The sequence below is a fragment of the Antechinus flavipes genome, chromosome 4 (assembly GCF_016432865.1).
Source record: "Antechinus flavipes isolate AdamAnt ecotype Samford, QLD, Australia chromosome 4, AdamAnt_v2, whole genome shotgun sequence".
Taxonomy (NCBI): domain Eukaryota; kingdom Metazoa; phylum Chordata; class Mammalia; order Dasyuromorphia; family Dasyuridae; genus Antechinus; species Antechinus flavipes.
Genome location: NC_067401.1, coordinates 78,574,152 through 78,600,954, shown reverse-complemented (window position 1 = coordinate 78,600,954; position 26,803 = coordinate 78,574,152). Strand labels below are relative to the sequence as shown.

The window sequence follows — 26,803 nt, the reverse complement described above, 5'->3', positions numbered from 1 at the left end:
CCCAGGCTATGGAAATAGTATATCACATTTCTAGTCAGACTGTTGAATTGTCAAGCATTGTTCTTAAAACTGTTATTCATCTTTAATGGTAGTGTGGAGATGTGATCTTTTATTGATTGATAATATTGGTGTAATGAAAATGCTAATTTATATTTTTACAATGCAAGAATCTTTGCCAGATGATATGTAGTTTTTTTTATTTGTTTTTAAGCAGAATGAATGGGGAAAACAACAGGTCTTGGTGTTGGGTGTAATACCTTTACTAATACTCAATCCTTTCACCTTCAGTTAAATGGCTGTGGGCCATTATTGAATGCAAACATTGCTTGGTTAAGGCCTCTGGGTGTCAATAGTCTTTCTTTTGTAGTACCAATAGAATTGTGAGTAATTTATTTAAAAATATAGGCTTATTTGACTTAATATTTGACTGATCACCTTTTAAGCTTAATGTGCTGAAACAGGCACGTTTAAAATAATTATTTCACAGTATTGTTGGGAGGATCAAGTAAAATTGTGTGTAAAGCACTTTATAAATATTATAATTTTATGTATATGTTAGTCATAAAAATAAACATGTATCTGCTTACTTAGAGGAAGTAAATAAGTTTTAAGAACATTGGATAATAAGGTTTAAAATGTTAACCTATTTCCATTTTTTTAAGTGGTTTCATTTTTTTTAATACATGAGTAGTTAGATATATTTTCTGTTAATAAGGTAACTAATGTGATTCTAATCTTATGATAGAGACATACTTAGAAGTTGACATTAATAAATGTGGATGAGACTGTGGGTAGAGGGAAGAAAATCTGGGTTTAGTAGTTATATGGGTTTAGTATCTGAGTTAACTAAAGCCTAATGAGATTTTGAATATACATAGTCTAGTATTGTCATTTTAGTTTTTTCCCTAACTAAATTTTTATCTTAAATGAATATTTTCAAAGTTGAGGAGTGCCCTCTATTGCAATGGTTTCCGAACTTTGGTGATTGTGCCTAGAACTCTTCCTCATTTCTACTTTATAGTTTCGTTGGCCTCCTTAAAATCTCAGCTAAAGTCTTACCTCCTGCAAGAATTCTTTCAAATTCCACTTGATGCTACTGTTTCTTTGCTTTTGATTATTTTCACTTTACCCTGATGTTTGTACATCATTGTTTGCATGTTGTCTCCTTCTATATACTGAAGGCTCCATTAGAGCAGGAACTGTCTCCAGCACTTAGCACAATGCCAGGTTCACAGTATGCACTTAATAAACAGTAGTCAAATAACTTGAACCAATAAATGACAAAAGGATGAGATAATGAAGAAATTATGAGAGCCTAGAGTCAATATGAAGCTACTGGAGTTTAAGGAGGAGAGTAGTGACAAGGTCAGATGTATGCTTTAAGAAAATCACTTTGCCAGATTGATTGGAGAAGTAAAAGACCTGAAATAGGAAAACCAATTAGGAAGCCACTACAGTATATCGAGAGATGGTGAAGTTTTATATCAAAATGGTAAAAGAGTAGAGAAAGCCAATTGTGAGAAGAGAAAAGCACTACTACTGAGGCTGTATAGTAGTTAAAGGGAAAGGTTGAATAAACAGTGTTAAAGAATAAGGGTAGGTCTGGGTCTCTATTAAGAGAGTAGTATGAGATTTAGCTTTCCACCTTCTAATTGGTTAATCATACACCTTTGGAGTTATGCCACAGACTCTACTTTAAAGATAAACCATTGTTCTGTCGGTTGCCCCTTATAATTTATTTGTTTATGGTTTATATAATCTTTTCTTAATTGTCTCCCGCTATATACCTAATTATTTCTGAGAAGTCTCTTTTAGAAATGGGAGTTTTATAATGGGATTGGGGGGGGGGGCAAAAAACTTTTTTTTTGTGGGGGGAGGGATATGGGCATGTTGACTCACTCTAAGTTGATAGATAGCATTTGAATGTATAAATTCTGAGCTGCAGTGTGGCTAAAGCCAGTCAGGTCTGTACTAAGTACTGAGTCAAAAACAAAGTGGGTCAAAGCTTCCATGCCAATCATTTGTGGGATTGGGCCCATAAGAGACCCTTTACACTGGGCAAGATGAAGCCCCAAAATAATTTTTTTTTAGAAAGAAGTTGCAGTCTGTTAAAATGACCTGTTAGAATTCTAGAGATCCCTAATGAAATGACCATCTTTTTTTTTTCCTTGAGTATGCAATTTTTCTATTTTTCAATAACATGGGAAAATAGGGATTAGAAAAAATAGATTTGTTGTTCATTAAGATAAATTTAAAAGGAAAAAAAGCATTCTATTAAAGCTATAACTTGAAAAGAAAAAACAAGCAGATTTATCTCAGAGTATTATCAAGTATTTTAATAAAGTGAAGAACCAAAAGAAAAATAACATTGATTTTGAAATGTTAATTTTTTTCCTTCAGGATACACACCAGCTAAAATTGCTTAAAACATTAGAAGGACATGCTTATGGTGTTTCTTATATTGCTTGGAGTCCAGATGACAACTATCTTGTTGCTTGTGGCCCAGATGACTGCTCTGAGCTTTGGCTCTGGAATGTACAAGTAAGCAACAATTCCATTCTTTGTATTCCACTGGATGCCTAAAGTTAGAGTGATTGTCAATTGGTGTTAAGTAACTTGCCCAGGGTCACACAGGTAGTAAGTGTTAAGGGCCTATGGTCAAATTAGAACTCAGGTCCTTACTTGGGGGGGGGTGTCGTCTATCTACCTGTCTCCTCTTCCCCCTTCCCCCTCATACTCCCCCCCCCCCGAATTTATTGCAATAAACTTAATCCATTTACACAAATGAATTTTTATAGCATTTTTAGCATTCGTTTTAAAAAAAAATTTTATCTCCATTTTCTCTCATCCTTCCTCCACCCATTGGAGAGACAAGAAATATATCAGTTGTACACGTCAAGTCATGCAAAACATTTTTCCATATTAGCCATGTTGCCAAAAAAAAAAAAGCTAAAAAACTTATTCAATCTGCCCTCAGTATTCAGTTCATCTAATCTAGCATTTTTTATCCTGTATTCTTTGAAATTGTTGGGTATCATTTTCATCAGAGTTGCTAAGTAAAAAGAAACCTTCAAATATGTTTGGATATACTATAGTGCTGTGAAAATGAAGGAAGAAATGTGTAGTAAACATTTTTTAAGAGGTTTTGTAATTAATGTATGGATTTTATAACAACATAAGATAGAATTACTTCATTAATGCCATTAATCTTAATTTTCTACTTAATATTCTAACTTTTCTGGCTACCTTTAATAATTTCATATTTAACTTGATGGAGCCAGATAAATATTTCATTCAGGTGCCATGCATAAGTACACCAGTTTCAAATTCTGGAATCTACTTTTCATTCTAAAAGGCATTTACTTTTATTTTGACCTTGGAAGTAACCCTTCATTTCTTTATCAACTTCCCAAAAAATCTTATGTGCTAGCTGGTTTGTGAGGCTTTTTTTTTTTTTTTTTTTAACTGAAAGAAGCATAAGAAAAACTCAGGTTAGCTTTGAAATTGTCAGAACCCGAAAGGATAAGCTTGAGTCCATCATGTTTATAACTAAATTCATTGTTGCTTCTTTGAATAACTATTAGAAAGGAATTGCATTTAAAGAATTTGGCAAAAGGAATGCCATAATTACATTATGATGAGGCAGGGGCAGAGCCAAGATGGCAGTATTCTAGTATTAATTCTTTGACCAGGACACAGAAAGGGCGGTGTGTATTTTAATACTGCAATAATTGATGAGCTTTTAGTTTTTGGTTTTCAGTTTTAAAATCTCAAGTTTTCATTTGGACCAGTTTTTAAATTCATTCGTGTATTTTGACATCCTACTTACTTTTGTTGTGTATCACTTTAATTTACTTCAGAAATTCCTTAAAAAGAAGATAGTTTTTAAACATCTTATCTAAAAAATGTCTTGTTCTCCAAACCATTCCTGGATATGATTTAGTTTTGGTTCCCTGTATGTCCTTTTAAAAAAGAGGAAGAGGACAAACCTTACTCTCAAGGAGTTTATAGTGGCTCTTTTATGTTCATATGTTTTATGTTAATATTACAGATGCTATTTCATAATTCGAGGTTCTAAGTTGTCTTCTGACACCAAAGTTTCCAAAAAGTAAATAGAAGGACATGCAGATCAGGAAAAATGTATAAAATGTTGAAGAGGTGGTGGCCTTGCACTATTCTTATGCTGCTATTCTGAAAAATAGCACATCCATTTCATTTTGAGAGGGGGTATATCACATCACTTTTCTGAACCAGAGTAGAGTAGCCAGAGCTTCTGTGTTTTGGCTAAGAGCCTCCCACTATATCCCCTTTGTGAGGCCTCCCAGTGCCACACCTGCATTAGGCCATGTGTCTGTCCTCCGCCCCTGCCCAATTGAGACAGACCTTTCCTGAAGTCCTTCCTAGATATCTTCTGCTATAAATATTTATAGATTTTGTCACTGCAAAGTCCATTCAGGGGCTTGACCTGGTGTTGATTCTGAGGGAAACCAGGATGAGCTCAGGTAAAGTTCTATCTACTCTGCCATCTTGGCTCTGCCCCTGCCTCATCATTTTTGATCCACTGTACTTTAAAATAATCATCTATGTCAGTTGTTGATGTTTTAAAGTCCTTATTTCACTTCAAATGAAATAATTTCTTTTAAGTACTTTTTATTTAATATTGCTGATTAAATGATGTTTCTCTAAATGTATAGCACTGTTGTCATAGGCCTCCAGTTATCATTAATTCACACTTTTTCCTCCCCACATTTTCCCTACACTAATGGTGAGAGGATAGATCTTATCAATATTATTTTTTTTCTTTTTAGACAGGGGAGCTGAGGACAAAGATGAGTCAGTCTCATGAAGACAGTTTAACAAGTGTGGCTTGGAATCCAGATGGGAAACGCTTTGTTACTGGAGGGCAGCGTGGACAGTTCTACCAGTGTGTAAGTGCTAAGATGTTCCCCTCAAGGTTCACATTTCTGTGAATGAAGTTCTTAATTTGTTGATTCAGAAAAAGTAGGATTTGCTTAATTACCAAGTACTGATTCAACTTAAGACTTTGGAGAACTTCATCACTGAAATTTTTGTCTTGGTCATATTTATTTTAATGGAACTTGATCTGTGTTTAGATTCTTAGGGTGGAATAGGAATTTTTGGGAATAATTAGGCTGAGATTTAACATCATCTGCAAATTTTTTTTTTTTAATATTTGCTTTTATTTTGGAAAATTGTTATGGTGTTCTCTGACCATTCTTGTTATATAATTCTCTCCTGATTAGGATTTAGATGGTAACCTCCTTGACTCCTGGGAAGGGGTAAGAGTGCAATGCCTTTGGTGCTTAAGTGATGGGAAGACTGTTTTGGCATCAGACACACACCAGCGAATTCGGGGCTACAACTTTGAGGATCTTACAGATAGGAACATGTAACTATTGTTTTGGTTTTTTATTAAATAACCAATAATGTTAAGCATTTTTTAAAATGCATTTGAACAAGTGGGTTAAATTACATCTAAATGTTTTTGATTCAGATTAATTTTCCCCAGTCAAGTATAAAGATTGTATTAATTTCAGATAAAGTAGTGCCATTTTTACCAAAAATCTGGGAAGAGAATTGCCTTTTTTTTTTTTTTTTTTAGCATTTTAAAATATATTCTAATCTTTACCAAACTGATTGGATTTTTGTTTGTGTTCTTATTACAGAGTACAAGAAGATCACCCTATTATGTCTTTTACTATTTCAAAAAATGGCCGATTAGCTTTGTTAAATGTAGCAACTCAGGTAAGTTTATAATAACTTTAAATTGAATGCTAATTGTGATTTATCAATTTTATATGTAATTGAATAGAAATAGTTCCATCAAATATAAAACTGCTGTGTCTATGGTACTTAACAATTGAATTTTATCAGAAGACAGTTACTTTGCTTATTCATAACAAATAGAAATAAAAATAACTAGGGAAGAAAAAATGTTAATTTTACATGTTAAGTACTCTAAGTAAAATAAACTTTTCTTTTGCTTATAGGGAGTTCATTTATGGGACTTACAAGACAGAGTTTTAGTGAGAAAGTATCAAGGTGTTACACAAGGATTTTACACAATTCACTCATGTTTTGGAGGCCATAATGAAGACTTCATCGCTAGTGGCAGTGAAGGTAATATTAGTTGAATATATGATTGTAATTAAATACCATTTTTATGTACTTAAATTAAAGATCCATAATCAGAATATGTGATGAAAGAAAATGTAGCAGGAATGGAAAGCTGTCCTCAGAGCCAGGGAGGACTTGGGTTCAAGACTAACTTTTGCTACATCCTAGCTTTCTTACCCCAGCTACATCATTTAAGCCTCTCAGTCTCTAGGCAATGGCTCCAAGACTAACTCTTTGAGTTTGGAAAGATCCTGATCTACGTTGATAAAGAAGGAGCTTCCTCTTCAGATGCACCTTTTACCCATGAAATCTCAGATCTGGTTCCTATCCATTGTTTTCATAGATAGGGGGATTATCATAGGTAACAGTTATCACTCCAAGACTTAAAGCTCTCCTGATGCCAGATTCTTAGCACTTAATCTTGACTTTGTGTGTTAGGTAGGAGGAAGGAATATGGGGGGTTTGGAGCCCATGCATCACATTGATTAAATCATTAGTTTGTCAGGGCATTCATTAGATTAATGATTCTTAGAAGTAGGTTAAGATATAAAAATTCAATGTTAATAGTGTTTTACTTGGATGAACTCAGTTGAATACAGTAAGCTATGACTTTCAAAAGTCATGTGTTTCTATTTTTGTCAGTAATCAATAGAATTTTTCTGCTATTTAGCGTTTTAGGCGAGCTGATTACAATCATGCCTGCATCTTTTTGATTAGATTTCTTCTTTGGAAATGTCTTGGTCATTTTGTGTTACTGAGAGCCGTATATGAAGTCAGGATACACATCAACCAAACATTTGTGAAAGAACATCTGGCATTAATAAATGTCAGTGCTAGGTGTTGTGCTAAGTGCTTGTGATTACCTTCTCCCCCTCCCCCCCTAAAAAAAATTGCCCTTAATGAGCTTTTTATCAGGAAAATAAGCAACATATGGGTAATTATGTAAATAGAAGTTAATTTCAGGGAGGAGGTATTAGCAACTGAAAAGATTAGGAGAAGGTTTATGAGGAGAATGGCACTTGAGCTCAGTTGTGAAAGAAACTAGGGATTCTGATAGTTGGAGACCAGGTGGTGACGCTCTTCAGGCATGAAGGACACGTACAGAAGTACAGAGTTAGATGTGAGATGTTGTATCTGAAAAAACAGCAAATAGGCCATTTGGATTGAAAGATAGAAGGAAGGAAGGAAAAATTGTGTTGTGGATCTGTGTGCTGGAACCAGGTTTGAAGCAGAATAAAAGTACCAAAAGATTGTTAGTATTTAAGCCGCAAGCAGTAGGGATTCACTGGAGGTTCCTAAGCAGGAAACTGATATTGTCAGATCTGTATTGGAATTATGTCACTTTAATATCTGAGTGGAAGATAAATGGGAAAGAGCCCCAACTGGCATGGTAACATCTAGGTCCAGCAAACTCTACCTGCTACCTGACTTTGAATGGCCTATAAGCTATAAGTGGTTTTTACCCCCTTTAAATAAGATTTGTTGTACTTTTAAATGCATTTTGGCCTCAGGCTATAGTTAGGGAAGTCTGGTCTAGATGAGAAAGATCTGGCCCAGAAAAAAAAAGTGGCATGGAAGTGGCTATGAGAGGAAAAGGAGGAATTGGGGGTATATTTCCATGGTTATGACCCAAGACTAGTGAATGATGGGGTCTTCCCTAGTCTGCAAGAAGGCCAGGGTTAGTGGAAAATAATATGTTTGAGATATTGGTGAAACTCCTTCCCTGCACTTATTTGTCACGTTACCTTTCTGGACCTGAATTTCATCTGTAAAATGGGTATGACTTCTCAGATATTTATAAGGATAAAAAGTGAAGGTATACAAGCCACATTAGCCATTTTTCGTACAGTAAAATGATATATGTTATTACTATATTTGTTGTATAGCAAAGATAGGTATAATGATAAAATCTGGGGGCTTACATAAATCTTACAGACACTGAATTAAAATGTGAAATGGATTCAATAAATTTTCCAAGCTGATAGAAGTATAAAACAAACTTTTTTTCCCCTGAGGCAATTGGGATTAAATGATTTGCCCAGGATCACACAGCCAGGAAGTGTTAAGTGTCTGAGGTCACATTTGAACTCAGGGCTGGCATCAACAAAAACTATTGAAGATAAATTGTGGTAATCATCACCAAAATCTGTATAAAATAAATTTTAAAGGTTCAGCCAAATACATTTAGCTAAAGCTGTTACCATCTAAAGTATTCAAGCATTAATTATTGGGGTGATTTAAATTTGGAGCCTTCAGGTTAATAGGATGTTGCTATAAACTGATTTGTTTATAGACAAATAAGATAGATTATATTTACTGAACAACTTCTAGTAAATTCTCAAGGAACAAATACCATCACATTTTATTTTAAAGCCCAAAGAAAAGAGATAATATCATGTGATCTGACCCATTTATTTTACTCATAAAACTGGGACCCAAAAGACATGAAGCAGCTTGTCCAGAGTCACACAGCTAGAATCACCTTGTTTATTTTGGAACTAGAATTCAAGTCATTTTTGTTACCTTATCCTGATTTAAGGCATGTATGTATGGGACAATGAAGAAATTGGGAATTACAGCTCTAGGTTTTGGCATACGGTGAAGTTCAACCATTCATTCCTTCTGTAAATATTTAAGGCCTACTATGTACTAGAACCTTACATTCCCTTACCTAATAGAATTTACCTAGTAGAAAAGTTAAAACATACACAAATAACTATAACGCATATATAGAATATGAAAGTACAGCCAGAATAGGAGAGAAGGGAGAGAGACCTTCAAGTTAGAGGAAATAAGAAAGGCTTCATGGAAAAGATGTAGCTGCTCTTGACCTGGAAGTATATGTAATACAACTGGATTTGGGGAAATTATAAGTGAGCAAAAGTAGTGAAAATGGAGGTATTCACAAAGTAGATAGTAGCCCCATTTTGGTTGAACATAGGAAAAGGACCAAGTTTTGGACCTTGGTAGCTAAACAATTGGAAATATCTAGTTTGGTTTTTTATAGTATTTTGTTGTTCCAATTACATGTAAAGACAGTTTTCAACATTCATTTTTATAAGATTTTGAGTTTTAAATTTTCCTCCTCAAGATGGCAATGTGCAGTTACATAAACCTGTTTCCACATTAGTCATGTTGTGAAGGAAGAAACAGACCAAAAAGGAGCTAAATCTATTATAGTTGATCATAACACAATCTTGCTATTACTGTATGTGATGTTCTCCCGGTTCTGCTCATTTCTCAGCATCAATTTGTCTTTCCAAAATAAGCCTGCTCATTGTTTCTTATAGTACAATAGTATTCCATTACGTTCATATACCACAACTATCTGGAACTATCTGGCACATAGTTAAAAATTATAGTTTGACAACTTGAAGTTAGAAATTAGAGTTTTCTGAATAAAGGAGATACTTGAAACCAGGAGAGTGGATCACTATGAGAAACAAGAGAGACAATCCAGAAAAAGGATGACTGAGAATATGGTATTGTAGAGACTTAAGGAAAAAGTCTTTCCAGAATAAAAGGAGTCCATATTCAGTTCACTTCTGCAAATATTAAATAACTGTTTGCAAAGCACTGAGTTAGACACTGGTAGCATCTTCAGTTTTAAAAGGTCATTTATTTAAGAAGTGTCCACTAGATTTGATAATTAGGATCTGATTATTAGTGACCTTTGAGAGTGCAGTTTCATTAAAGTGAAAGGGTGAAATGAATCCAGATTGTAAAGTGATAGAGGAATAAATGAATGGATGGAGAGGAGATAGAGATAGTATTTAAGAGAAGAGATGTAAGATCAGGTAGCAGTGATGAATTGAGAAAACAGACATACAGCTAAGAAGACTAGAACATGCTTGTAGGTAGATGGGACAAGATCAGTATATGGAAGATTCAAGTAGAATGGAGGAGTTGGGAGGAAATCAAGAGATTCACATGGAACAGGTTACCATTTGAAGTGGAGAGAGAAAAGTCAACAGCTAAAATCTGAATATTTTTGTTATTTTTGATCTGTATTTGTCATTTTATTGCTATAGGTTTCATTAGGTAAGCAAAATCCCTCTTACCAATGCAGATCAGCAGCTGTTCTACAATCTAGTCTCATAATTGCTTTATGTTCAGAGGTATACAATAGCTTTCAAAGCCACTCTGTCTTGTAACTTTTTTGTCTCTTTCATTCTATGATTTCATTGCTTCATCATTATTCTGGTCAATCATATTTTCTATTGACTTATTCTTCACCTACTACAGTTCCTGTACTTTTTTCTCCTCATATGTGAGATATCTTTCAAAATCTCTACTCTAGCTTCTGAAATTCATCTCTTTGTCTAACACAATAGTATAGATATCCTTATTTTGTGGGATTAGGACATTAATATAACTCTCTACCTTATATTGAAGAAACAAAATTCCCTCTTGGCCCTCTTTTTCAAGTTGAGAAAATGGCATCATGATTGTTAACTTTCTTTAATCCGGTCTCAGATTTTAAATCTGTAGATATATTTCTATGCTTTACTTAGAAGGCAATCAGGTTTCAGTGTGTAAGATGAATCAAAGAGAACAGAATTTTCTGGGAAAGAACATAACACATTAAAGCAAACAAAAATAAAGAAGTGTGGGGCGGGGGGGAAATCCAAGGAAAAGTGGAAAAACTTTAAAAGAAAGTTTAGTGCCTTAATGTGGAAAGCTTTGGGGTGACAGAAAAGGCAGGAGCTAGACATTGTAGTTGTAATATAATATTTGACTTTTGCAGTCCATAATCTATCAAAATAAAACCATTTTTACAAATAACTTTTTTTACTTTGGGGTGTGAACTGAATATGGAATTACTGTTCAGATTACTTTTAATATAACTTGTGCAGCTAAATGTTTATTAAAATAATGGAACCTTTTAAAATCATTCCAAATTTTTTTTCCTATAAATGTCTATTTTAATTATCAGACTGTACTCTGAAACCACCAGGCCATTTTGTAGGAACTCAAACCTCTTGAATTTCCCTAATATTAAAGCATGAATACGCCAAATTGGAAATCTGTAACAGAATAGTTTAAAAAATGGATTGGATGGATCAAAATGATGAATATTGCTTTGTTCAATTTCCCCCTAAATTAGGTGACTTTCTCCTTAAAAACTATTTATCATTTAGATGAGGTACTAATTTAGGGTAGGGGAATCATATTCTTAAGTTTAGACAAAGATATAAATTAAATATGAAATCACTAGGGTCAAATGTATATGATGAATGGGATCTACTCCAAATTTGTTGTCTCATGGCAAACTGGTCCCTTATTGCTATAAAACAATCAATTTTTCCAAGTTCTCTTATAGATATTTTATTATACTACCTCAGCAATTTTCAAGATTTGCAGACCCCTGAAAATCCCTGAGACTTTTTCAGGCCCATTAAGTCAAAACTGTTTTCATGGTAAAAACTAAGATATTCTTTACCTATTGGAATATTCTATCCTTTTCAAACTACATATTTTTGAGAAACCAGATTTTTTTCATATGCTTGAGCCAAAATAACAAGCCTGACATTTTTAAGATATTTGCAAAATATATGTAAAACAATGCTACTCTCACTAAATTATTTTAAGGTGGTTTTTTTTTCCCATTAAGTTCATATTAAGCGGTAATGATATTGTTATTATTTTATGTTTATTAGTATATTAACTATTTTTGCTTTCTAATGTGGTAAATATTGATAGATAAAACTCAAACAAATGTTCTTTGAAGTCCTTAATAATTTTTAATAGTGTAAAAAAATCTTGAGACCAAAGTTGGACAGCCCATTACCATGATTGTATCCAGTCTTTTCTTTTTTACTCAGTCCCATCATACCACTTTCCCCATCCCCTTTTTGCCTCTGCAGAGGACAAACTCCACCTCGTACTTACCTGTGGAGGCTACTTGCTGTTGCATTGAGCTGTTGCCTCTTCCCCTTATTCTGTGTCCCAAAGTCTTTGGACATCGTCACATACACCCACCCTAGACCTTTCTTCCTTCCTATGATCCAGCCTCTAATGAAGAAGCAGCCACTTCTTACCCAAAGCCAACCCCTCGAGTTTTTGTTCCCATGTCTTCCAGCAATTAGTCCTCACAACCCAACCATCCCTCCCACTGATTTTCAACTCCTACATACATACTAATTCAGTCTTGCCATTGTTCTCTACATAGATTCCAAAAAAGCTTTATTTGACGTGACTGCTCAAACTCTCTTTCCTTTCACAACCAAAACAAATTTGCTTACTGCTTTCTGTCTATTTCTTTTCTAACTCTGAACCCCTTGTATTCTAGCTTTTAATATCAGCATTTAACTCAAATTTTCTCCCTGGTTATCAGAGATAATGTACCTTTTATCAACCCTAAGAGTTCTTGACTTTGCAGAATCTGACACAAGTGACCCCCTCCTTCCTGGATGTGTTCTTTTAGTGATGCTCCCCACTTCCCATCCCCCACCCCTTGGTTCTCCTGCTGCCTCTGCTTGCCTCAGTGCTGGCTCATCCATGTCTTCCCTTTCCCTGTGGTTTATCCTCCCCCTTCTCCCTCCAGGCTCTGTACTTTCGGGGGGGGGGGGGGTCATTAGCTCCTTTGGAAATGGGTTTCACCAGCCATCTTTTGCTGATAAGGATGAAGCAAGCCTCTCCTTCCTCCAGGAATGCATCACTGGCTTCAATTGGCATCTCCCAACTTGGTCATCCAAATCAGAACATCTCTCTTCCTAACTTTGCTAATTTTTTTGAGAGTTAACTCTACTGTCATTCCAGTCAGCCAAATTCACAATTAATTGAATCATCTTTCTCTCTCCCTTCTTTCCCCACCCTTTATATGTCCCACCAGGTGCCAAGTCTTGTTGATCTACCAGCACAATATTTTTTATCCATATCCACCCCCTTTTTTATATTCATATGACTGCTATCCTAGTTCAGGCCCTTATGACCTGTGATGAAGACTGTTAAAATAGGCACTTGAAACTGGTCTCCTGGCTTTCAGCCCCATCTTTTCCCCATTCATATCTCACGTAGCTGTGACATTCACAAAGCTCTAGTCTAACAATATCAAGCTGGTCATTAATGTCTCTTGGCTCCCTATAGCCTCTGGGGTTATTCATTGCTCTTCTGCATTTTAAATATAATCTGGCTTTATCTTTTCCATACTTTTTATTGAACAATTATGCTTCTTCATTTACTCTTTTCCAAGTAAACTGACTTAAATGTTATTCCCTGGATACCACATTCCATCACCCATCTTTTGTATAGACTACATCCCTAGGGGGCACTTAAGAATCCTGCCATCCCTGGGATACACTTCCTCCCCACATCCACCTGTTAGAATCCCTAGCTTCTCTCAATACGCATAATCCCCCTCTTATTTACTCCACTTAATAGTGACTGCTCCAAAATTACTTACTTATCTTTCTTCATGTTACTTTCCTTGCAATAGAATTTAAGTTCTTTGAGGATTTAGATTTGTTTCTGTTCACAATGCCCTAAGTATTTCATAAACGCTTGTTGAATGAATAAATGCCTGCCTCATAAGTATATTATATGGGAAACGTTCTCTAAATTGGAAAGTGCTATACAAATGTAAATTATTACCACTCACTTTTCATAAAAATAAGTATTTTGGTCCATTGATGAAATGTGGTATCTACATATGAGTCATAAATATAAAATAATGGGGCTGCATAGAATCTAGGGCATAATAGGTATTTAATATTAATATTTATTAATAACCATTTATTAATTAATAAATTAATGATTAATTTAATATTAATAATAATAGTATTATTAATAATACTAACTATTAAGTGGCTGAATTGTTGACAAATATACTGAACTCCCTTATACGCAAATGAATGTCTCCATTGTTTAAAATATTTTGAGAATGCCTTCCAAATTTTTTTCAGAACATTATATTCTATTAGTGAGTCAATTCAATTGAAATTCAACTTAAATACACGGAAGCAAAGACCCCTCAGTATCTTAGATTACCAGCCTCCATAGCTAAAAAGCATTTGGTTCTCCACTGCCTTCAGCAGTAGCAAATCTTCATGGTTTGAAGATGATGAAATAAGTTAATTCATAATTCACTGAGTACCTAATGGGATGAATAATCAAAGTAACGTATATTTTAAATAAAAACAAAATAGGTGTAGCTATAATATAATGGTGGGTTTTTCTTGTATGACTGATAAGACTTAAGGAGATTTGGAATCAAAAGAAATGGATTTAAGTTTGGGCTTTTTGCCTTGGTAGGTGGGAATAATAATTGATGGCCAATCTAGCCAGCATGATTGTGAGGGGGAATATGTTGGATGCCTTGCAGCATGTGATATGTATGAGCTGACATTTGGAGTATTTGATGTTATTGTCTAAGCTTTTGAAGCTCTTATTTTAAGTATTTTACAGCTCATTTTATTTATGGTTTTGTAGTTCAAATGTGATAAAAGTGAGTTTTTTTCTTCTTTCCTCTAGGGGTATTTGATTAAATTGTGGGGGAAATGTTAGTAGAGTTATTAATCTGTAAAGCAAATTCCTATATATGATTTGAAATAAAAGAAGAGAGAAAATATAAAAATAGATTGGCTACAGACACAAAGGAAACTTAAAATTCAAAAGTGACTACTGAGAAAAACAAGATTCAGTTGGGTGTATGTTTTAAAAATCATTCATTACTTCATGATCAAAAGTCACAAATATACTGTGGGAACAGATAAGTGACAAATAACTGTATAGATAAATCTAAGTTATCATTGGTCTGCTTCTGTTCAGAAAACTTAATAAATTTTTATTGTGAAAATAAATTTACCTTAATATTAGCATAATATGAAGGTTTTTCAAACTATTATGGATATGGTCCCTTCACCAAAGTCTTCTTCAGTTGCCTCCTTTTGATATGGAAGGGAATTTAAGTTCTCAAAGTTAAATGAAAGCATAAACTCTTGATATGTTCTATCAAGCTATAAGACTATATATATTGCGTGGAGATGGCAGTTTGGGACCACAGCAATAGTCACAGATCCTTGAAGTGTTACTTGTTTGATCATGTCATCTTTATCATGAGATGATGATAACTGAATAAAGAAAGATGGTAGTGTTAAATAATTGCTTAAGAGAATTGTTATTAAGCTATATTGGTAAGCCTACAGGATAATTTGAAAATGTTAATGGTAGTTAATGAGCATATATCTTTTTTCTTTTTCTGTAAAATGTTATTTTATTCAGATCACAAAGTATACATCTGGCACAAACGTAGCGAGCTGCCAATTGCAGAGCTAACAGGACACACACGCACAGTAAACTGTGTGAGCTGGAACCCACAGATTCCATCCATGATGGCCAGTGCTTCAGATGATGGCACTGTTAGAATATGGGGACCAGCACCTTTTGTAGACAACCAGGATATTGAAGGTAATGCCATTTATGATATTCTTTTTTTCCTTCAACGAAAGCCGGATTGTACATGTTATTCACAATAATTGTTGATAATGTTCAAAGTATACGTATGTAGCCTTTGTCTTGGATGGGGGGGTGGAGTGGGGAGAAATTTATCCTTTGAGTACTGTACATTAGTCTTACATAAAGATTCTTTTAAACATTGTTGTCACTTAATTACATATTTATAACTTTTTAATGGTTTTTATGAATAGAATTGGAAAGAACTTCCCCCAACCTTATCCAGTTAGAGACTTACATTCCTACCATATTAGAAAGTTTTAATTTTTTGCTATGCATGCTACTTAATTTTGCTTATTCAGCAAACATTTATTAAATATCCACTTAAGTGTAAGTTACTACTAGTAAGTGTACTAATTGCCAAAGGATACCCAAAAAATCATGTTATTCAAATTAACAGAATGGCTTTACTCGATTTCAGTAAAAACATCGTAGGTTTTCCAATGATCTTGACTGTAGATTTTTTTTGTGTGTGTTTATAGTTAAGTGCGTCCTGCATGTTCGTTTCATGCTAGTTAAATGTAATCTAAATATAAAGCCAGAGTGGTGTCTCAGCAAATGAGGTTAGATGTTCCAAAGTACAGTAGGGCAGAACACTGCAAGAGAGAATGGAGCAGAAAATGAATCAGCAGAAACACATTCAAAGGGGAGCATTTGGGAAAGACAAGGGTCAAGATCATGGAAGACCTAGATGGAATAAGGTGCCCCAAACTGGTAAAGCCTGGTGAATTTTCATAGAGTTCTTGCTGAGTCAAACAGGCTCAAGAATTAAGAGGCTTAAGATTAATCGGGGGGGGGGGAGCAGTGAGCACCTGGAGTTTTAGCTATTAAAGACGTTTTACAGCCAGATGACTGAGAAGTTGAGCTTTGATAGGGCTTTTTCATCTAACAGGGAATTTTTTAAGATGAAGCTTTGGCTTTAGAGCAGAGATAAAGAAGCAATAGGAGAATGATGAGTTAAATTTTAATATGAAAATACTGATGAATTAGTGCAATGTGGTGATAAAATACAGAGAAGTTCTAAACTTAAATGACTTAGTAGCAGTTTCAGTATGATTGCTATGAATTTTTTTCAGTTTGTTTAGAAGTAGCTAAATTGATCTTTCATATGATTAAAGCATTTTACCATAGTTTATCTTTGGCTCTTTTACAGAAATGGCTTAAATGGAGAGAAAAGGAGTAGTTCCAATTTTTTTTCATTGTTTTAGATTTCGTCTGCTCACAATCTTTGTTGATCTTGGGATAATTCTGCTTTTAACTTCTAGAAAATCCTACTTGTGAAAGAGTAAATTAGAGTCATTTTGCTGTTACCTGATTGCCAATTCTGATACCTCTAAGGCAGGTAGAGGCAGATATTTTATGAATCTACATTGTGATATTATGCAGTTTTCTAACATAATGCTCTTAGTTCTTAGGCAGCTCTTCATTCAAAGAAATTCATGTGGGTGACAGGAGAATAAATCTTTTATGTGATGTTTTATACTAAGGTTATTTATATATATATATAAACCAAACAGCAACTATCTAATGAGTCCATGTAGTCACAAATGAAAGTCAATAAATTTGCTTCAAATCATACAGTTGAAATAGAGATGAGAAGTCATTATAGTTTGCTCCCTATCTATATAATGAAGTTCATCTATGTCACTAATAAGTAGTGTAGTCTTCCAACGTAGTCTTTCAACATCTGATTAAAGACCTCCAACAATGGATTTAGGAGCCAAATTAATTTTTCATCTTTCAGGGGAATAAAAACAAAAAAGGGGGTGAAGAGAGAGGTGGCATTGCTCTTCAGTTTCTAAGAACCCAAACTAGGATGACTGAGGAGGATCTTAATGGATCTTGGAAGATCCTCTGGGGGGGGGGGGGGGACACTGAAAGAAGGAGCTGACTCAGTCATTTACAGAACAGAAAGACCTTCTGGTGGCCAGTACATACACTCACATTTTAGCTAAAACTTTAGGTAAAGTAGATATAGTAGTGACTTGAGAAACTCAAGGAGAATTCAGGAACGTCTGTAATTTAGGGTTTGTTTTTTTCATTGTTGTTGTTATTGTTTGCATAGAGAGTAAAACACAAAAGAATGAGTCATGAGAACAAAGTGAATTTCACTTTCCAGTAAAATTATATCCAAAATGCCCATGATGAAATGGCTAGTGATATAGTGCTAGAATTTATCAAAACTTGCATGTAGGATCAGCTCTAAATATTGTCTATTATCTCAAAATTATGTTTCTGGTTTAGGTTAGTATAGATCTAACGAGATTTCATCTCTCACATGAAATATAAAAAATATTTTTCAAGTCCTTGTTCCTTTGCTTTCTATCAGTACAGGCATGTATTTGTTTAAAAAAAAAAAAAACCTGGCAATTTAGAAATAAGTGACAGTTAAAAATCTATATAGTATTTGTTCATTAAATGAAAAACGGTGGTAGCATATTGGTTAAAAATCTTTTTTTCTGTGGTGTAAAAAATTTAAAAAGTGATCAAGAAGAAACATATTTAAGAGCCAGCATTCAAATCCCCATCTTACCCCTTCACTTAAATGATATTTCTTGGTGTATACCCTTCTCTCTGTTATTGTATTATAAAAGTAAAATTTGGGATAACAGTGATAATGAGTAACTGTTAGTTATTATGGGAGCAAATTATTTCTCTTTTAAGTTCAGCCAGTTTTACCTTAAAATGATGCCAAAAATATGACTTAAATTATTTTATTAGGGATGCTGTAATTTGTAGTGATGTGTTATTTTAAAAATTTCTAACCAACTTTTTTCTTTTTCTCCTCCATATACACATATTTCATCTTGTCTTCATTCAGAGGAATGCAGTAGCATGGATAGTTGATGGCGAATTCGGAGCAGACGACTTCTGTTTAACTTAAAATTAGTCGTATTTTAAATGGCTTGGGATTTGGTGCAAACAAACATGATTGATAGCTGGACAGACATGCTCGTCATGAAAAAAAAGAACCATTTCTGAAGCCCGATTGGGGCCAAACATTTACCACCTTGCTTCATAGTAACCAGTTGAGATGAAGCACGTCGTTAGAACGTTGTTGGACACCGTGTTGAATTACCCCCCCATCGGTTGTGAAGAACTGTGCTACATTCAGGCTACCCATTGAACTCAGTATATATATTTTTTTCCTTCCTGCCTTTTTGTCTGGCGGGCTACCATTCTTGTTGCTCTTCTGTGTAATGAAGTTTAAATGCTTGTTTGGAAAACTTTATTTAACAGTTTAGAAGGCTTGATAGAAAGAGTGCTTTAGTCTGAAGAGTATACGTTGGATAGGAAAGTTATTTCCTTCTCTTGTTTCTCTAAATCTCTCCGCCTTATTTAGCTTGAGATCTTTGCAGCTTGGTTCATGGATTCTAGCCTTGCCCGTTGCGCAGTATATACTGATCCAGATGATAAACCAGTGAACTATGTCAAAAGCACTCTCAATATCACATTTGACAAAAAGTTTTGTACTTTTCACATAGCTCGTTGCCCCGTAAAGGGTTAACAGCACAATTTTTTTTAAATAAATTAAGAAGTATTTATAGGATTAAAGTGACTTCATTTGTATACATTTGGAACTTAAACCAGCTTAAAAAACAGTGTCATCTATGACATAGATATGCAGTATAACTGATGATCTTCTGGAGTACCATACAAGACATGGTCAGAAACAGAGCTCGGAAGGACTTTACACAGGCAAATAAGAGTAAAATTTTTTGAGGTCTTTTGTTTTTGTTCTTACAGCCATCATTCATCTTTAAAATACTGAATAAAAATAACTTATAGATGCACAACCAACATGATAGAACAAAGGTCAACTTAGGATTTTTCAAAAGCTTATTCAGGTTTTTCATGAAATTGGAAATCAAAAGATGAAAAAATAGAAACCTAAAGAATGCTACAACCTTGGCTATTTTTTTTAATCTCAAAAGTAACTTAAGAAGAGGACCGTTTCCAGATTATCATGCATATATTGAGTTTATAAACACATCTATTTCCCCTACATTACTTATAAATTTTTCCTTAAAATCTTGAGCTATAGGGATGCATAGACTCAAAGAATACCCCTTTTAAGTTGAAGTTACAAATATTGCCATACTGGACCTCATTCTAAACTGGTGCTGTGGATAGATTTCTTTTTTCTGGTTTTCGTTTTTAAATATAAGGAATGGTTTCCTTTGTAAAAAACAGAAAAACAAAAAAACAAAAAGCACTTTTATTTTAAATATTTTACACTTCTGAAAATAAGCCAAGAGCCTGATGTTCATGTTGTGCTTTTTACCCCATCACAGTTGAATATGGCACACTTGGTCTCCCTTGAAATTCCCTTCTTTTTCAGGTAAAGGACAGAATAGGGTAGACCACAGCTTTTGATTAGGGGGAAAAAGTATCAGGATGAACCCAGAGTGATGAAAGATCATGATCAGTAGAAGTCTTGAGAACTGGAGTTAAAGTTCCCTTTAGGACCAGTCATCTACACTATAGTTAACTACTGTGGATAGACTTCTCCAGATTCCACATGGGGAAGAAAAAGGCATGGGTGGCTTGGATATCACGGATTCTTCCATTATTTGGGGGAGGGGGGAAACTTGGTTGGTGGGAGGAATAATATGGGGGTGGGGGAGGAGAGAAACACAAATTGGCCTTAAAATAACAGATTCTCCCCAAAGCTTGCAGTAAGAGAAATTAATAGATCGTGGTCAACAGATTATTTATCAAATTGGTATATATAACCTTAAAGATTTTCATAGTGTCTTTACTCTCCATTTTGCAGAGATCGCCACTTAGAGAATCAAAGAACTCCTGTCTGTTTTGATACTTCTGAGTTAGAATAAGAACTATATGTTACAGCTTATCTGGTACTTCATTTTTCTTAACTAAAATTACTTTTTACTTTAAGCTTGAATAAAAATCTATTGGTAACTGTATATAACTAAGTGGCAACTTCTCTTTACCTCAGTACAGTTCAGACCATTCATATTTTAAATGATTTGTGTATACCCTGAAGCCGTTAATACACCCTAGTCTCTGCAGTAACATCGCTAGTAAATAATGAGCTGTAGAAATTCCACAGCTGTTTACAAGTTTGGTTACAAGAGTGCTGTGGGTACATTTGTAACATTGAAATTGATGCCCATTCAAGAGGCAATCTGGATGGAAGAAAAAAAATCCCTCTGAACTGCCCCTCCTACATAATTTGTGAATTTTCAAAGTGCACTTTTAAAGTACAGTCCAGTAAGAATGCTTCAAAAGCGGAGATGTGAGGCCCATTCTACAGGAACATAGCTCCAAGTGGAGCAACACAACTAACTATGCAAAGGTTTCTATAGCAGCTAGGCGAGTTCATTTTCCAAGTGTATTGTCTTACTGACAGTTTCCTGTATTCTCTGGTACTTTGCTGTGCCAATTTACTGTTAACATCTGTTTCTTACATATACCAGTTAGTGACTGTGATAGAAAGGTCAAATTTGTATGGGGAAGCAATCCAGGATTTTACGGTACCTAAACCCTGCCAGCAGAATAAGTCCACAGACAGTAATTGCAAAGTTCTGATAACTGCTGTAAAATTTTTAATAAGATGAAGAAAAGCAACTTAAAATTTCTAGCAAGCCAAACCACAAGATACTAGTAAATGTGTGAAATGAAAAGTACCAATACTTTTTGCACATATGAAAATGGAGATTTTGACTCTGACAAAAAAATCAGGTTAGTAGCAGATTAATTTCCATGTGCTTAAAAATGTTTCTAGTCTGGTATTTTTAAGGGCCAGAGCCAGGGTGAAAGATTCTTATTTCCAAATAATTTGTCAATATAAAATACTCAAATTTTAGGGTTGTAGAGGTTTAAGGGTAAAATTGGGGAAGGGGTAATGGGATATTCAGAATAAGTTGTATTTTTTAATAGTTTATGATAAAAATCACGACAACTACATTTATGTTCTCATTGGCAAGGGAAATTCTGAGTTACACTGAATAAGGTAAGTAGTTTAAAGATGGAGCACAACTTCATTTGGGACTGTGGTCATAAGTTACAGGCTAGCCAAAGGGAAGTGAATTCCCAAGTTTTAAATGCAAATTATAAACATTTGAAGAAAGTTTCAATCAAATTATTAAGCTTGAAATTAAACCATCCAATTCATTGATATTTTTCTTAATCTGAAATACACACGTATTGTTTGTGATTTGCTAGTAGGAGTGTTTTGCCGCTAGTGGCATTTCATGACATTAATAGAAAATTCTTCTTTCCCACCCCCTCCCCATCTTGAAATTTTCTTTTTTAGGATGTTGGTTCCTGCAAACCAGAACTGACCTTACCACCTCTGCCTCACAGTGGGTAAATGTATGGTACATCTATTGATACACTGAAGGGAAAAATATCCATGTCATATCTTTCACAGCAGAAGAATGGCTGATTTTGAATGGGGAGAAAGAAGACATTTTTCTTAATATCCTTTATTGCCCCAAATCCAAAATGTATAAAATCTGCATCTGATTTATTTGGTTTGTTTTCTACAAGTTAAGCTAGTAGCAATTCTTTTTTTGGTTCACCCCTTCAAAAATTGAGTATCAGAGTCCATTTTAGTAACTGATTTAATGGAAACTGCTACTTTCAAAAAAAACAAAAACAAAAAAAAAGAGGCAAAATTTCATTAACACTTAGATAATGTCTAAAAATAGGATAGTAATTGAAAATTTTCAGTGGTGTTAAGCTATTGCTATGGTAGCTACCCTCTAGTTGCTAAAATAAAATTATAAATCCCATTTCCTACTTTCTTAGTCCAGGTAATCTGGATTCATCAAAACTAATAGTTGAAGGAGTATAAAAAACTGTGTGTGTGTGTGTGTGTGTATGTGTGTGTGTTGTGTGTGCATGTGTGTATGAGAGAAAAATAGAGAGGACTACATAAATCATGGAACCAGCTGTTCTAGGTACTTGTCATGTTTTATTAAAAACTTTTCAAGTCTTGTGCATATGTGAAGTGCCCTCTCTAACTTTAAGGTTTGGTTAATAATACTAGTATATTTTTATAAGCTTGAAATTAAATGTGCCCCATCTTTTTCTTAAACATTTTCATTATTAGGGCAAATGTGCTAGAATTGAATCTTAACATTTTTAGGCACAGATGGAAAAAAAGTTATTGGCTCCTTGAAAATGTATGGGGAAAAAAAGGATCCACAAAGCATGTATGTTACAAACCAAGCTGTAGAGATCAAGAAAAGAACTTTATTGTTGATCCCAAGATTTCTAAATTGTCAAGAGTTTTATGAAGTTGTGGTGGAACTAGTTAACCCTTAGAGCTTTGGGTATGTAATGACTATTTGCTATGGACTGATATTAAATGTTTCAAAGGATTGCGTTCTTAAATTTTCTGGGTGTTTTTTTTTTTTTTTTGTTTGTTTGTTTTTTTTTTTTTTTTTTTTTTTGTTACTTTCCTCAGATTCTATTTAGTAGTTTAAAATTTCTTTTGCTATATTAAAGCGTAAGAACTTTGGGTCTCTATTTATTTTCACTTGTTTTACTAATTATTTACAGGACACCCTATGTTAACTTTTTTATTTTATAAATGTGTAGTATATTAAACATATCTTTAAAAGATTTTTTTTGTTCAATTGAAACATTAACTTTTGATTTGTTTTACTAGGATTTTAAAAAAAAAAAAAAATTACACTTTTTCCATGTCAGTGCACAGCACTTAACAAATTGTTTGTATTCCCTTTCTTTCAATTCAATAAAAAGAATGAATAACTGAATTTAGTGTGTTAATCCTCCCTGGATTTTTCAGTATTGACTCTTTTTACTAACAAACCAATTCATTATTCCAATTATTACTCCAATTATGTATATATTATTATTTCATTTGGTAGGATCTGAATTTGACATCTTCCCAATTTAAAATTCATATTCTGTATGTTGCAAATAGAGAAGAGATCATGTAATTTACATCACTAATGTTCAGAGAACCCTTTCAGACAATGTTCAGAGAATCCAAAAAAAAATACCTTTACTGATTTTAATTTTAGGAAAACATTTTGGTTCTGTAGCTTTCACAAACAGCAAAATCTCTAAAACAAGGAGAGAAAACTACTTAAAATTTTGTGATAAAATCCATTCTATTATGTGAAATGTGTACTGCTAGAGTTTTTTAGACCAAAAAAAAAAAAAAAAACTTCAAGCATACATTCTACTCTCCTTCTAAAAGTCATATTCTTTGGTTTAAAGTAGTATATTTCAAAAATAGGGTTTTGGATCATCATTATCAATAACAGTTTAGTGTTTTTGAAGTATTTGTCTTTCAGTTAACTCTTACCATCCTTTAAGATATGCCCCATTTACAGCCAAGTAAGGTTGCCTTCGTCTTCTCATTTATCAACCCCTGCAGCTCTGTTGCTACTACCACGCACTGCCTCTTCACTTGACTAAAACCATATGGAGAGAAATTACTGACTTGACTTTAGGCAAGCCACTTAAACTCAGTGCCCTAGGCAATCTCTAAATCGCTTAAGTGAGTTATTGAAATAAGAACCACTTGCAAATGAGATCTTTTACTGAATCAATATAGAATCTCATTTGCAAGTGCCCTGTGCCAATTAAATCATAGATCTAGACCATATCCTGTACATGTCTGGATATATGTATCTTCCCAGTGGAACATAACTCCCTTGAGTTATTTTTGCCTCAAATATGAAGGTGTTTAATGATGAAAGTTCTACTTGAAAGCCTAATCTTAGTGGGAGGAAAAAAAACCCTGCAATATTTAAAGTAATTAAAGTCTTATCAGTTAAGCACATTCCTAACAACAGACTATGGCAGTTATCTGCAATGAAAAGTGCTAGGTTTGAAATAAAAAGACAAGTTCAAATCCAACTTGACCTCTTGGACAATTCAATTGACTTCATTAGATCCACTTCCTCGTGTGTAAAATGTAGAGATGGAAACATGACCTCTAATTCCATTCCAGCTCAAAATAAAAGGGCAAGTATATGACATAGGAAATGAAGTGCTGGACTTGGAATCAGATGACTTACTATTGTTCCATTAGCAGTGATCCTATCTACTGCATTTCAGCCCCCAGTGAAACTTTTAGAAAGTATTTGGCTTTTACCATTAATTGGTTTCTTCAGAGATTTTAACATTTTCAACATTTATATTTTCAGTTACTTACCTGTGTATCCTTTTCTACATGTCTTTTAAACTATAATCTGTTCTTTGAGTTCCACTGCTATCTTAATTCTAACTCAGAAATGGAAGAGCTTATTTTTCATTTCTTTTTGCCCAACTTTCTCAAAATTTTAGGCTTCAAGATGCTACCTATTTTTTTTTTTTTTTTTTGAAATCTGCTCTCAAAAATCTGAAATGTCAGCTATTCCCCAGCTTTTCCCTCTTTATCATGAACTGTAAATGAAATGGTAACTTCTTCCCAGGCTAGCAAGGGAACAGTTTGGCTTGGTTATTTTGGATTATCTTGGATTTACATTTTCTGTATAAATGAATTAAAAGTTTTATAAACAAAATAAGAACTCTTCCTATAACTGATTAGAAACATTGTCTATAAAGAAGTTTGGGATGAAGCTAGTTCAAGACTGAAAAGGAGCAAAAGATAGTATTAAATGTAGTTTTGATGAAATACTGAATAACCAGAAGCCCAAATCAAATGTTTTCTTTCAAGTGGTTTCAGTAATCCCATATCTGCAGTTATTGTAATACTTAGGCTTGCCACCATGTCTTTGTGATGGAGAAAGGGTTATGTCCAAGGTTTTTTGCTTTTCTTAACATTGAGCCATCAATGAAGCTTCCAACATGAACCAGAAGTTCCATTAAATCTCAGAACTATGGTGCATTAACCAAATCCAAATGATAATTTGTGGACGAAGTCTACGCGACTTACGTCATAGATCATGGCTACATGCTGCTGCCTTACATCTCCTCTTTCTCCCCAGAATTTGAGCTTGGATGCGTTTGAATTTCAGGCTGCCTAGGGGGGAAAACGATTTGACTCTTTATTAACAGAGGCAAATATATGCTCTCCACACTTCCTCACTAATGCCATACCATTCGAGGATTTTTTAAAAGAGGTCATTGAGCTCAAAGAAGTGATTTTTGGGAGACATTTAGCTATTAAAAATATATCTGAAGGACTGTCCTGTGGACAAAGCATTAGACTACTTTTGCTTGATTCTAGAAGAGATAGGGAATAATGGGTATGACTTGTTCAGTAGCAGATTTGAAAGTGGTATAAGAAAAAAATTGCCTTGTTCATTGGATCTCCTGTGATCCTATAAGTCTTAAAACTGTGGTGAGGGGCCTCAATTATCAGTGGAGACTAGAGCAATGATTGATAGGAATTCCCCATAATCCACACTGAATATCTGAACGTTTACAATACACTAAGCAGAATGTGTTAGGCATATTAAAAATCTTTTTAGCTAATACTCAAAAACAAACCACTATTCTGTGCAATAAGTATTCCTACATTAAATACAATGAGATATGATACTGGTGAGTTTGTCATTTTGCAAAGAAACATCTTCAGTCTCCCTGAAGATGTAAGATTTTTTAATTAAGATGCTTTGCTTACTCCGCTTATTTCTGGATCCATAGTTAAACTTTCCAGTCTTGACTAACTTGATAGCTAGGCTGTTCAAGAAAGGCCTTATATCATTAATACATGAGACTTTGGAAGTTCAAACAACTATATTAATTTGGATTAATAGAAAGAAGGAGGTTAATTTTAAAGTTACAAAGTAGAGAGATTTACTAGGGAAGAGTGGTACAAAGAAAGTAGCATTTTTAAAAGTAGTTCTGTACACATAAAAATAGTTCTGCAGCTTTTTATCCAGCAGGGAGACTACAAATTTACTACAAAGGGAAAAGTTCTAAACATGTAGCATATCTGCAGACTGTTTTTGGCCTTCTGGTTGAGGAATTCACTACTCCTTCATAGTCCCTTTTATCTCTTGCCAGAACACAATTTGCCTAATTGTAAGGCAGGCCCAAGTGGAGAGTTTGGAGCTCAGTAGGTAACACCACCAAGGCTGGATTTGAAACAAGCATGACAGAGTAGCCCATTTAATCTTTCAATGATCACACACCTTGAGCACAGTTGGCTGCTCAGCTCTGAGTGCAGATGGTGATTAATATTCTTGGGGAGGCCACAACCACATTGTGTTTATGTACTCAATTGCAAAGATTGCCATCGTAATCTCGATTT

At 34.2% G+C, this 26,803-nt stretch overlaps 1 protein-coding gene across 2 annotated transcripts in view; it reads left to right on the top strand.

The window, feature by feature from the left end:
- Window positions 1-20,527, top strand: part of WDR26 (WD repeat domain 26) — a 42,418-nt gene extending 21,891 nt beyond the window's left edge. For both annotated transcript variants that reach the window (XM_051993381.1, XM_051993380.1), the window contains exons 8-14: window positions 2,401-2,541; window positions 4,809-4,928; window positions 5,265-5,410; window positions 5,688-5,766; window positions 6,012-6,141; window positions 15,361-15,546; window positions 18,413-20,527. In XM_051993381.1, coding sequence (XP_051849341.1) covers window positions 2,401-2,541; window positions 4,809-4,928; window positions 5,265-5,410; window positions 5,688-5,766; window positions 6,012-6,141; window positions 15,361-15,546; window positions 18,413-18,438 — 828 coding nt within the window. In that variant the 3' untranslated portion in view covers window positions 18,439-20,527. The remainder of the gene's footprint in view (window positions 1-2,400; window positions 2,542-4,808; window positions 4,929-5,264; window positions 5,411-5,687; window positions 5,767-6,011; window positions 6,142-15,360; window positions 15,547-18,412) is intronic.
- The last annotated feature ends 6,276 nt before the right edge of the window (window positions 20,528-26,803 follow it).